The sequence below is a fragment of the Phoxinus phoxinus genome, assembly GCF_949152265.1.
Source record: "Phoxinus phoxinus genome assembly, chromosome: 6".
Lineage (NCBI taxonomy): Eukaryota > Metazoa > Chordata > Actinopteri > Cypriniformes > Leuciscidae > Phoxinus > Phoxinus phoxinus.
In genome coordinates, this window is record NC_136881.1 from 13434943 (window position 1) to 13447026 (window position 12084).

Genomic DNA, 12084 nt, shown 5'->3' on the forward strand with positions numbered 1-12084 from the left:
CGGTCACCCTTGATTTCACTGTTAAAACATTCATAATAATGCTTGATTTTAAAATAGATGAAAGGAAATACACACACACACATACATACGTACATACATACACAGTACAATCCTTGTCTGGTTCTCTCTCCAGCACTCTTTTTCCCTAGAGACACTTTACTGCACTCCGGCTATTCTTAGACGACAGACCATTTCTACAGAGAAAATATGGCTGTGCACATTACATTTATGTTTTAATTGACTCTCTCTTAATAATTCTTTATCATTACCACTCCGTTTCTTCTCTTTGATGTATTAAATATTGTAGTTTTAAATCCGGCTGTTGTAAATAAGCCGCCAAAGTAACGTTATCTAGGTGTAATAATTGGTTGTAAATTATCGTTCAAAAGGTTGGGAGGGATCAGTAATATTGTTTTAAATATTTTTTAAAGAAGTCTTTTGTTCTCACCAAGACTGCATTAATTTGATAAAAAAATACAGTAAAAACAGTAATATTGTAAATATCATTACCATTTAAAATAACCTATTTCTATCTTAATATGATTTAAAGTGGAATTTATTCCTGTGATGGAAACGCAGAATTTTCTGCAGACATTATTTCAGTCTTCAGTGTCACATGATCCTTTAGAAATCATAAAATGCTAATTTGCTGCTCAATAAAGATTTCTTATTATTATCAATGTTGGAAGCAGTCGTGCTGCTTACTAGTTTTGTGAAAACCCCCCCAAAAAAATTCAGGATTTTTAGATGAATATAAAGTTCAAATGAACAGCATTTATTTGAAATAGGAATGTGTAACATTATAAATGTTTTTACTGTCTCTTTTGATCAATTTAAAGGGATAGTTCACCCAAAAATCACCATTTACTCAACCTCAAGTTGTTCCAAACCTGTACGAATTACTTTCTTGTGCTGAACACAAAAGACATTTTAAAGAATATGGGTAACCACACAGTTGATGAACCCTATTGACTTCCATTTTTTCCAGAGAAAAAAAAAACTATGAAAGATACTATGAGAGTAAATGATGATAGAATTTAAATTTTGGGTGAACTATCCCTTTAATGCATTTTTGCTGAATAAAAGAGAATAAATAAATAGAAAAAAATATTTTTATATAGCTACATGTACTATATAGCTATATTTACTATATATAGTATAGTAAATACATACTAGAAGGCATAAAGGAAGACCACAGTTGAGTATTCAGCTGTATGTCAGCGAGTGTGATTTTGCTCTGCTCTGGTCAGCACAAGCTCAGATCTGTCTGACTCTGGAAACACTACAACAAGAGCACCGGAGGCTTGTACTGATGGTGACCATGGAGATGATTGACAGCAGGAGGCATTTCAAAGCTTTACAGCAACCACACAAGCTCCGGCTCGACCCAAACACAACGGCGCCACCTGGAACAAAAGCACAAATCCCAATTAGAGAGAATGGATTCGACTTCACAAGCGGTCTCTTCGGCGGTGCATTTGTGGGATTGATGTTCTCTCTGTCAACACACACTGATTTCTTTGCTCCCTCTCCCGCTCACATACACTTATATGTAAACATACATCGTCACCCACACACATCCCGAGGCTTGTTTTTTTTTTACAAACGAAACAATATGAACTCTCGGCATGTGGGCGAAGGAAATGTCGCCTAAAAACATAATGAGAAATGAAGCCCAGGAGAAATCAGGCGATTGCTATAGCGCGAGGTAATAACAGACGCTGTGATGCAGAGAAGAGCTGTGCTTCTGTCAAAATGATGGAGGCCCTGCATTTACATAATGAACAAACAGCACCGTAAACAAACAGCGGCAAGAGGAACGAGGCAGAATCAAACCGTAATAGAAAACGGAGCTGTTACTTGTACGTGCGACATGAAGGGAGCAGAAGATGGATGAATGATGTAAATGTGCAGATATTAGAAGAAAGTCATACAGATGAACGAACACAAAGTGTTTACCTGCGTCCACTCATTGGTTTGAGGATCGTAGGCTTCCACTGTGTTCAGGTACACCTGCCCATCATAACCACCGACAGCATAAAGACGGTCCCCAAGAAGACACACGCCAACAGCGTCTCTGCTGAGGCTCATGGGAGCTACTGCTGTCCACATGTCCGTCTTCGGGTCGTACCTGAAAGAAGTGGTAAAAAAGTACTTATAAAAAAAGTACAGGAAAAATCAGCCATATTGATTTATAAATATATTCTCTAGATTTATATTTCGCTAGACCTTGCCATCTCTATACCTCATGTCAAGTCACATTTATTTTATAGTGCTTTTACAATACAGATTGTTTCAAAGCAGCTTTACAGAGATAACCGGAAAATAATGCAAAAAAAGGTTGTTTTCATTTTGGAAGAAAATCCAGCTTAAGTAAGTTCAGTGATGTTTCATTTTTGTTTTAAAAAAGTTATTAATTTATTTTTATATATATAGCTGCTCTGGAGTAAACCGTGATGTCATCGTCCAGTTCATGTATAATAGAGTCAATGAAGGCAGATCAATATTATTGTTGAATATTAAATTATATATATTAAAATGATTAACACACCTGCCCCGCCCCAAATCTACGTAGTTCATCTTACATTTCATAGTTGATTGGTGACGAACATGAAGCAACAACTCACTGCTTGATGTAGCCAATAGAATGGCTGTTGAAGCCTAAAGGTTTATGTTTAATAATTCGTTCATAATGTTAAATAAATAAAAATAATTCTAAAGCTACTTTTTGTTAAGTCTATTATTAGATGCTTTTTTCATTTTACACAATAATGACTTTAAATTATCGTTTAGGGTTAATTCCAGTGCCAAATTGTAAGTGTGATTAGATTAATCACCAGACCGTGTAAAAACATATTACAATTTTTTTTTTTTGTTAATGGTATTATTTTGAACTTTCTATTTATCAAAGAATCCTGGAAAACAAGCATCGTGTTAAAACTTTCTACAAAAACTTTCTTCTTTCCACAAAAACATTAAGCACATTGAGCACCAATCAGCATATTAGAAATTAGAATAATTTTTGAAGGACCATGTGACACTGAAGACTGGAATAATGATGCTGAAAATTCAGCTTTGCCATCGCAGGAATAAATCATTTTAATATATATATATATATATAAAAGTTATTTTACATTTTATTAATATTTCATAATTGTACTGTTACTACCATATTGTACTGTTATTACTGTATTTGATTTAAAAAATACAGCCTTGGTGAGCATAAGAGACTTCTTTCAAAAATATTAGAAATCTATAATGAGAAAAACTGTGCCGCTAAACAGGCGAGAAAGATACGCAGGAAGGAAACCTGCATCTGTTCAGTCTCCTTTCTGTCAGAACAGAAGTCCCGTCGAGCAAACTTTGACTGACAGAGACTGAGAGCAGTCAGGGTGCAGGAAGTGTTCAGCAGACAGACAGCTCTTTTAAACAAAGTGCAACAGGGGCAGAGAGACAGACAGATGAGAGAAGGCGATGAGCACGAGTCAGTCACACTAAAGAGCAAATGCATTCTTAGTCAACAAAGTGTTTCCAAGACATGGCCAAGAGGAAATCACGCTCAGGGGCCACTAACCACCCAGAAAAATCATCCTGGCAGGCTGAAAAGTGCATAAGAAGCAGCTCATAAAATCTAAATGTTGTAGAGCATGGTGTTCCTTCTCCTGGAAAAGAGCTTTTATCTGTTCATTTATTTGGAAACTCACTAGGATAAAACAAGCCTTTCTTCACAAGGTCATGCATAAATCAAAAGTGGGATTTTACCTATGCTCATGCTCAAATGGATTCTCTCAATTTTTCATTAATACCCAAGCTCCCGTGTCATGTGGAGCTCAGACAGTGTGATGAAGGAATAAGTGGCACTTCCCACACGGGCTTCACTCGTCATGAAGTTGCTGCTGTCCAAATCAATAGACTCAAACACGTAACGCACGGGCACATTTCAGAAGTGCAACTTAAGCAACATGATCAATTACTAGAATGTGTCAAAGACTAGTCTGATGCTAATAAAAACAATAATAATATTATGTTCCATCTCTTACGTAGGATCGCATTTAATACTTTCTGTAATTAAGGGATAGTTCACCCAACAACAACAAAAAAAATTGTCATAATTTACTACCAGTTGTTCCAAACCCATAAGACTTTCAACTTTGGCACACAAATGAAGATATTTTAACGAAATCTGAGTGATTTCTGCGAGATCCAATGAGGTTCATTCTCACGGCAGCACATCTGAGCTTCCGTTTACCAAATTTACTCATGCGTCAAATACGTACGGTTGAGCTTGCATTTATTATATTTAAGTACGCAATGCATCGATTTTGACGCTGTAATTATGACATCCAAACTCAAAAGTCGGACCCAGGCAGCATAAGATTTGTTCATATCTATGCCAGCGGTACAGTACATATTCATATTATTCATTAGAAGGTAATGACCTAATGCTTTGATAGATGCTTTTTCTTTTTTGTCTTTCTAGTCTAGCTCAAAACAAAGAGAATGAAGCTGTGCTATAATGGTTGTTTTTATGACACTTTAAGGACATTTTAATGCTCTCTAAATGATACACACACAAAAAGAACTCTACAGAGATCAAGTGGCAATGAATTTCAGGATACTTTATCAGAGTTTGCACATTCCCTGACTTTCAACTATGAAACAATTACAAAGGAAATATCTTATACCCTTCACTAACCTGCACTACCATAAGTTTGTACTGCGCTCATTGAGTCGGTTTCTCTTTAGGGACTCATCTGTAGCACTTTGATGTAAACACATTTGTTCTGGGATTGCTATATTGTCATCTTGATCTTCGCCTTGGGCTTTGAGACCTAACCATAGCATATGACTGTTTGTAGTGACATATACTGGTATTTGCCACCTACACAAGAATGAGAAACGTCTTGTCTTTCTTTGGAGGTCTGCAAAAATCATAAATATTGAGTTAAGACTACAGCAGAGTTTCTCAACTGGTGGGTTGTGAGACAAGAATAGGTCTCTCAAGTCTGTGACTAACCATATAATTGTGGATAAAGGATAGGACTGCCAAAAAAAAATTTTAATAGGGAGAAGAAAGCACCATGTACTCCATCTCAGTTGTTGAACTCCATCTCATAGTGCTGCATAATTTGCAATTTTTCTGATATATAAGAACATTGACCCCCGTTTCTGTCCCTTTGATTTCGGCCCTTTTTACCTTTCGACACAATCTGACAGTCGAGATGCTAAGCTTGAGGCTGGGGCATCATGTCCACCGATCGCATACAGAAAGCCATTCCACGTCGCTACGCCAACACCGCCTCTGCGTTTAGACATGGGCGCGCAGCTGCTCCATTTGTTGGTGTGAGGATCAAAACACTCCACTGATTTCAGACATGAACTTCCATCCCGGCCACCCACAGCATACAGCCTTAAAAAGAGAGACAGAGAATGAGAATTATAGATTAAACAGACAGACGTACAGTGAGTCTATTCAATTAGAAACACAATTTGATGCTTTCCATGCTTACTTGCTGTTTAAAACGGCAACTCCCACAGTGCTTCGAGGTGTTGCCATGGATGCAACGAAGCTCCATTGGCGAGCTTGAGGGTCCCACCGTTCCACCGTGCTGAGATAACTCCAACCATCATGACCTCCTACTGCATACATGGGGCCTTCTAACACCGCAACACCTACAAACACATGATCACAGATCGTATAAGCTTTCATTTGGCTTTTTAAGCAAAATTCAAGTGTGCAATATGCTTGAAAATATCATGAAGGGTCCAATGATTTCTTCAATGCGGAAAACATGGATGGATAGAATTTATGGTATAACAAGGAATGTCATTAAATTTGGTCAAATTTGTATGAATAAATCAAAAGTAGGGCTATAGACCTCAAATTGTGATATGGACTAGTGTGTCTGTGAATAGAAAACCACAAAAAGACTGCCAAGTCTCCATGTTCTGCGCGTCTTTGTGTGAATGAACGGCACAGTCTCGTCTACTATAAACATACTCAATGCAGTCTCACTATATGAACACTATATGAACATCTCATCACCAGAGATGCTGTGGGAGTCACTTCACCAGCATTTCACAATTTAATTTGATAAAACTATTGTCAAAAACACATTAAAACTCAAAGGTCTTCACTACAAACTGCCAAACAAAAAGTTCAGTTTAAATTGAAGAAATTATGACAGAAATATCTCATTATTATACAGAAGACAGTACTTATAATAACAACTACAAAATAGTTACAGTTTATTAAAACATTACTTTTAAGGAATCGCACACAATACCGTTTCACAATTGTTCATCCACATTTTAATTTACATAGAAAAAAGTTTGTGCAGCACTTTGTTTGCCCCAAATTAAAAGGTATTGTTCAAATTTCAGTAGATTATACAGGTATTTTAAAGATTAGTACATAAATATGATATATATGAAATATGATATATTAAAAATATTAATTAAATTGTTCAAATTTTAGGCATTCATTTGATTACCATCATTTTTTATAACAAATGTTTATTAAATCATAAAACATAAAATTTAAATGGACAGAATTTCTGAAAAAGTAAAACATTTAATAGTATACGATTATTGTTAAAATTGTGATAATTATTAATAAAGAACAGTACATTTGGTTTAAAAAAGAATTTTATAGGGCCAAAAACATTGTGTCAAGCAATCAAGAACTATAATAACTATATAAAATAAAAACTATAATGTCGACACTAAAGGCAAATGTTATTCCTCACCTAGGCCGTGTCTATGCGTGGACATGGGGGGCATGACGCTCCAGCTCTTGCTGCGGGGGTTGTAGCATTCCACTGTGTTGAGAGTCTTGAGGCCATCTCGTCCTCCAACCACATACAGGCGGTCGTCGAGAACCGCCACGCCGAACTGCAGCCTTCTTCCACTCATTACAGCCACCTGCCGCCATGTGTCCCTCCGCAAACAATACTGCTCAATACTAGTGGCCCCTTTAAAAACAATTACAATCATTTATGAAGACATCTGTACATCAGCAGGGCCCATTTGAATTCCCAGACATAATAAGAATTCAGATACCTTCCCTATTGATATAGAGAACAAATTAAGCTCTTTAAAGTCTTGCTAATTTGCTAATATATAAAATATATTTATTAAAGGCAGGATAGGTGATTAGTTCCAGAAACATTTTTTGTTATGCTGGTTGAAAGTCTCTTCACATCCTGATAGGAGGTGGGTCATCTGTGGGAGGTGTAGGACCATAAAATGTCCGTCCAATTATTGCATTCGATCTCCTACCTGCCTGTCAACGTATATATTTTCATACCTCCGCGTCAGTCACCGAGCACCGCAGACGAAAAAGAAGCCACCGTTTACAGTTCCTCCTGAACCAAAACAAGAAGCTTATGCTGCGTTCACGCCATAATAACTACTGTAATTTGGAAGAGATGGAAACCCGTGACGTTATACTCTGACAAATTATACTTCGTGACTCGAATTTAAGCGCAACACTATTAACGCCGAAATTAATCTGCAGTAGTCAGGTGACACAGATCAGTGCTCTTTAAGTTGTTCATGTTCATTATTATTTGTTATGTTATGTGCATGAGACATGTAAATTAACGCCCTCTCTCAAGGCGCTTTTGTTTGCTCCCTGCTGTACGCGTCCATGTGTTTTGAAGGAGATGTGGCTTTGAAGACGCTCTGAAGGGAGGGTGGGATCTTATGCTTTCAAGGCTACCTCGTTGAGGCAGCTGGGGCATTTTTACTGGGTACAGGGAACACTTTGGGAACACAGATGAACCTGTTTTTTAAGCATCTCTCTCAGTTAATAGGCTAAAATAAGAAAAGAACAACAGGAAGTATAAAGCGGACCAAACTGTGGAAGCAGAAGTCACCATGATTCTTTTCTAGACAATTGGCTAGTTGTCTTCTAAAAATGTACAGTAATTGCATGGAACGAGTAAGATTCAAAAACCTTGTGAACCTAGTTTTACAGGTCACTGGCTTTATAAAGAGTAAAAACTCCCCATTTCTCCATAAAGAACTTGATATATATATATTTTTGTTTTACCATAAGCTGTGAGGTTAATATATTATAATATAAAATATATCATTATGTTCCATAGAAGCAATAAGTCAGTGATACATCAACAGAATTTAAAAAAATATGTTTAATAGCCAAATTCCAGGCAAAGTGTTTTACATTATATGATTATGTAATTTGCGGTGCCTCATGGACTGAGAAGTTCCAATGGACTTCATATTCTTCCTCTGATTTTTAAATACATTTTTGCTTCAAAATCCAAGTTTGTAATGTTGTGCTTCTTCTCAGAGCCTTGGAACTCTTTATTGAAAAATATTATGAAATCCCAATGGAGAACATGAATGGAACCATGTGGGCGGTCACTGTGGCACTCTATACACCACTCATTACAAACTATGAATCATGTGAATCACATATTGACCATGATACGCAATCTCTATGAATTCAGCCAAGACTATTTACCTTCAGCCTCATTAAACATAGTACATACTTCAGGTTTTGCAACTGAAGAAGCTTTTCTGCAAGTGTATAACAGACCTTTCACCATAAAGATGACACAACACTAATTTAAATACAAACTTCAGTCTCACTTTTGGCCTATTTAAATGTAAAACACTTACTGTTTAAAGCACCATTAATTCAAGACTATCCTGTTAAAATGGAAATGTCTCAGCAGTCTACTGCACTAATGGAGAAAATCTGACAGGTAAAGTGAATGAGGGAGAAATGAAGAGGAGGGGTTACCTTGTTATCAGCCCAGATAACATTTAAAACATAAAAATTAAAGGAATTTAGAACCATAGAAGCAACATTAAAATGATATGAAAAGAATACCTTTTGTGGCATCCATGCCACCCACGGCGAAAAGTGCCCCGACGGTGGCCTTGCGTGGACGTGTTCTCGGGCTCTGGAGGAGAGGCCGTCTCTCTGGCAACAAATGATACTTCATGGCCTCCATCACCAGCCGCTGACACTCCACGCTGTCCCTTAGCAATGGATTCGCCTCCATATCGGCTAAAAACTGCATCAAGAAAAGACAATAACTGTATGACCCAAAAACTACAGATTTAACATATTATAAAATCTATTATAAATATAATATCTTTATGTTTAGTGGAGGGGGTTAATACCTTGTTATTCATAACATGCTATTCCAGTTTTGCAATGTGCAAACTGAAGGCTATGACAACAAATGTTTCTATACATTGTGAGCAAAAAAAATTCTCAAAATAAGCTTTACATTATAAAAACAATGGCTTGTCTGCAGTTTTGAATCAGAAAGGTGGTTTAATTCACTATATAAAAAAATAGCAAAGAAAAGCAGGAGCACAAACTAAGTGGTAGAAAAGTAAAACGTACAGCAGGAACACATTCACGAAATTAGTTATTTTTTACGTTGTATTGCGCTTGAATAAACAAATACACACAGCATTATGTCGAAATGCATGTCAAGGCTCAGTCGTTTGTCTTAAGTGAACATAAACAGTTGAGAAAGAAATCGGATGTGTATCTTTATATTGTATCTGTGAGATAGGTATTCATCAAATAACTAATGAAAAAGAGAAAATCACTCACTGCTCATGACTGAATAACTTTTGTAGCTTTAACAAGGGTGAATCTATATTTAATTTATACAGTGAAGACTATGCATTGTCATTTTACATTTAATTATTCTATGTACCTGAATACTACTGCCAGACCTAACTGAAAACCTTAAAGCACTGTTTATTTAATTTGTATATTTGTATTACTATTTGTGCTATTACTTGTCATTTGTTCTTATTTTATAACTGACTGTTTACTTTTCTTCTTTTCTATAAAGTTTGAACTTTATATTAGTTAGGCTAGTAGTTTTTGCTGTGGTATCGCAATCGGACTTAAGAATTGTGAAATTTCACTGGTATCTAAAATGTAGGTGTCATAATATGCTTGTTAATTAGAATACAAGTTTAGGTCATAAGTTAAAAAAAATCACTTTTGGTAACACGTTATATTAAGTATACAGTAATATTTGACTATAATATTTACTAACAAATAATTTGCAAACTATTAATTTATAGTTAATTAAAAAAATTATGGATTTTGTTGTTGATTATTTTCAATATCAATCATTAAGAATTTATCAATTAGTTATTGCAACACTAATATTATTCACACTAAACCCCTTAAAAATAAATTGTGGGAAAAAAAAGACATCCCAAAATCAAAGGCCAAACACTCTGCCTGTCACGTTTATTATGGACTTTGTTTGTTTTCTTCATCTTATCTCTGTGTTCAGTAGTTTAGTTCATCATCATTAGTTCAGTTCTGTCACCTGTGTTTAGTTAATTAGTCATTGTTCATCATCATCATCACCTGTAGTCACTCGTTATCATCTGTGTATTTAAGTTCCTGTCTTTCACCTTTCAGTTGTCGGTCAATGTTTATGTTACTGGGTATTGAGTGTTACTCTTCAGCCTGTACCAGTTTTTTGTAAGTTTATTCTAGTAAAAGTTTGATTTGGAGAATTCTGCCTTTGCCATTCTTCACCCGCACCTGACCCGTGACAGATTGACCGACCATAAAGTAATGGAGGAGGACGCTATGGAGGCATTTCTGTTTGATCAGAATGGGAGTTCATTGGAGGAGTTTGTGGACGTTTACCTGCATCTTCATCAGGATGTTTACTGGGAGGAAGAGTTTCTGAAGCAACGGTTCTGGAGAGGACTTGAGGATCCACTAGCCCAGATATTGCTGCTCAGGGACTTAGATCGACCTTTTATTGAGTTTATGGACAGAGCTCTTTGGGTTTGTGGTTCCTCCCTCACGGTAACACCAGCCGATCCAGAGCTTCCTGCACCGCTGGTCCCGTCCAGCCCAGAGCTTCCTGCACCGCTGGTCCCGTCCAGCCCAGAGCTTCCTGCACCGCTGGTCCCGTCCAGCCCAGAGCTTCCTGCACCGCTGGTCCCGTCCAGCCCAGAGCTTCCTGCACCGCTGGTCCCGTCCAGCCCAGAGCTTCCTGCACCGCTGGTCCCGTCCAGCCCAGAGCTTCCTGCACCGCTGGTCCCGTCCAGCCCAGAGCTTCCTGCACCGCTGGTCCCGTCCAGCCCAGAGCTTCCTGCACCGCTGGTCCCGTCCAGCCCAGAGCTTCCTGCACCGCTGGTCCCGTCCAGCCCAGAGCTTCCTGCACCGCTGGTCCCGTCCAGCCCAGAGCTTCCTGCACCGCTGGTCCCGTCCAGCCCAGAGCTTCCTGCACCGCTGGTCCCGTCCAGCCCAGAGCTTCCTGCACCGCTGGTCCCGTCCAGCCCAGAGCTTCCTGCACCGCTGGTCCCGTCCAGCCCAGAGCTTCCTGCACCGCTGGTCCCGTCCAGCCCAGAGCTTCCTGCACCGCTGGTCCCGTCCAGCCCAGAGCTTCCTGCACCGCTGGTCCCGTCCAGCCCAGAGCTTCCTGCACCGCTGGTCCCGTCCAGCCCAGAGCTTCCTGCACCGCTGGTCCCGTCCAGCCCAGAGCTTCCTGCACCGCTGGTCCCGTCCAGCCCAGAGCTTCCTGCACCGCTGGTCCCGTCCAGCCCAGAGCTTCCTGCACCGCTGGTCCCGTCCAGCCCAGAGCTTCCTGCACCGCTGGTCCCGTCCAGCCCAGAGCTTCCTGCACCGCTGGTCCCGTCCAGCCCAGAGCTTCCTGCACCGCTGGTCCCGTCCAGCCCAGAGCTTCCTGCACCGCTGGTCCCGTCCAGCCCAGAGCTTCCTGCGCCGCTGGTCCCGTCCAGCCCAGAGCTTCCTGCGCCGCTGGTCCCGTCCAGCCCAGAGCCTTCGCCGCTGGTCCCGTCCAGCCCAGAGCCTTCGCCGCTGGTCCCGTCCAGCCCAGAGCCTTCGCCGCTGGTCCCGTCCAGCCCAGAGCCTTCGCCGCCCGAAGGGTCCACGCCGCCATGGCCGCCCGAAGGGTCCACGCCGCCTGCACGTCCTGCTCCGCCCTGGCCGCCTGCACGTCCTGCTCCGCCCTGGCCGCCTGCACGTCCTGCTCCGCCCTGGCCGCCTGCACGTCCTGCTCCGCCCTGGCCGCCTGCACGTCCTGCTCC

General features: G+C 39.9%; 1 protein-coding gene across 2 annotated transcripts in view; it reads right to left on the reverse strand.

Annotated features, from left to right (window-relative positions):
- Window positions 1–746: 746 nt before the first annotated feature.
- Window positions 747–12084, reverse strand: part of klhl5 (kelch-like family member 5) — a 61458-nt gene continuing 50120 nt past the window's right edge. For both annotated transcript variants that reach the window (XM_079615141.1, XM_079615140.1), the window contains exons 6-11: window positions 8864–9050; window positions 6750–6974; window positions 5511–5673; window positions 5198–5410; window positions 1960–2131; window positions 747–1406 (exon numbers count right to left, since the gene is read on the reverse strand). In XM_079615141.1, coding sequence (XP_079471267.1) covers window positions 1350–1406; window positions 1960–2131; window positions 5198–5410; window positions 5511–5673; window positions 6750–6974; window positions 8864–9050 — 1017 coding nt within the window. In that variant the 3' untranslated portion in view covers window positions 747–1349. The remainder of the gene's footprint in view (window positions 1407–1959; window positions 2132–5197; window positions 5411–5510; window positions 5674–6749; window positions 6975–8863; window positions 9051–12084) is intronic.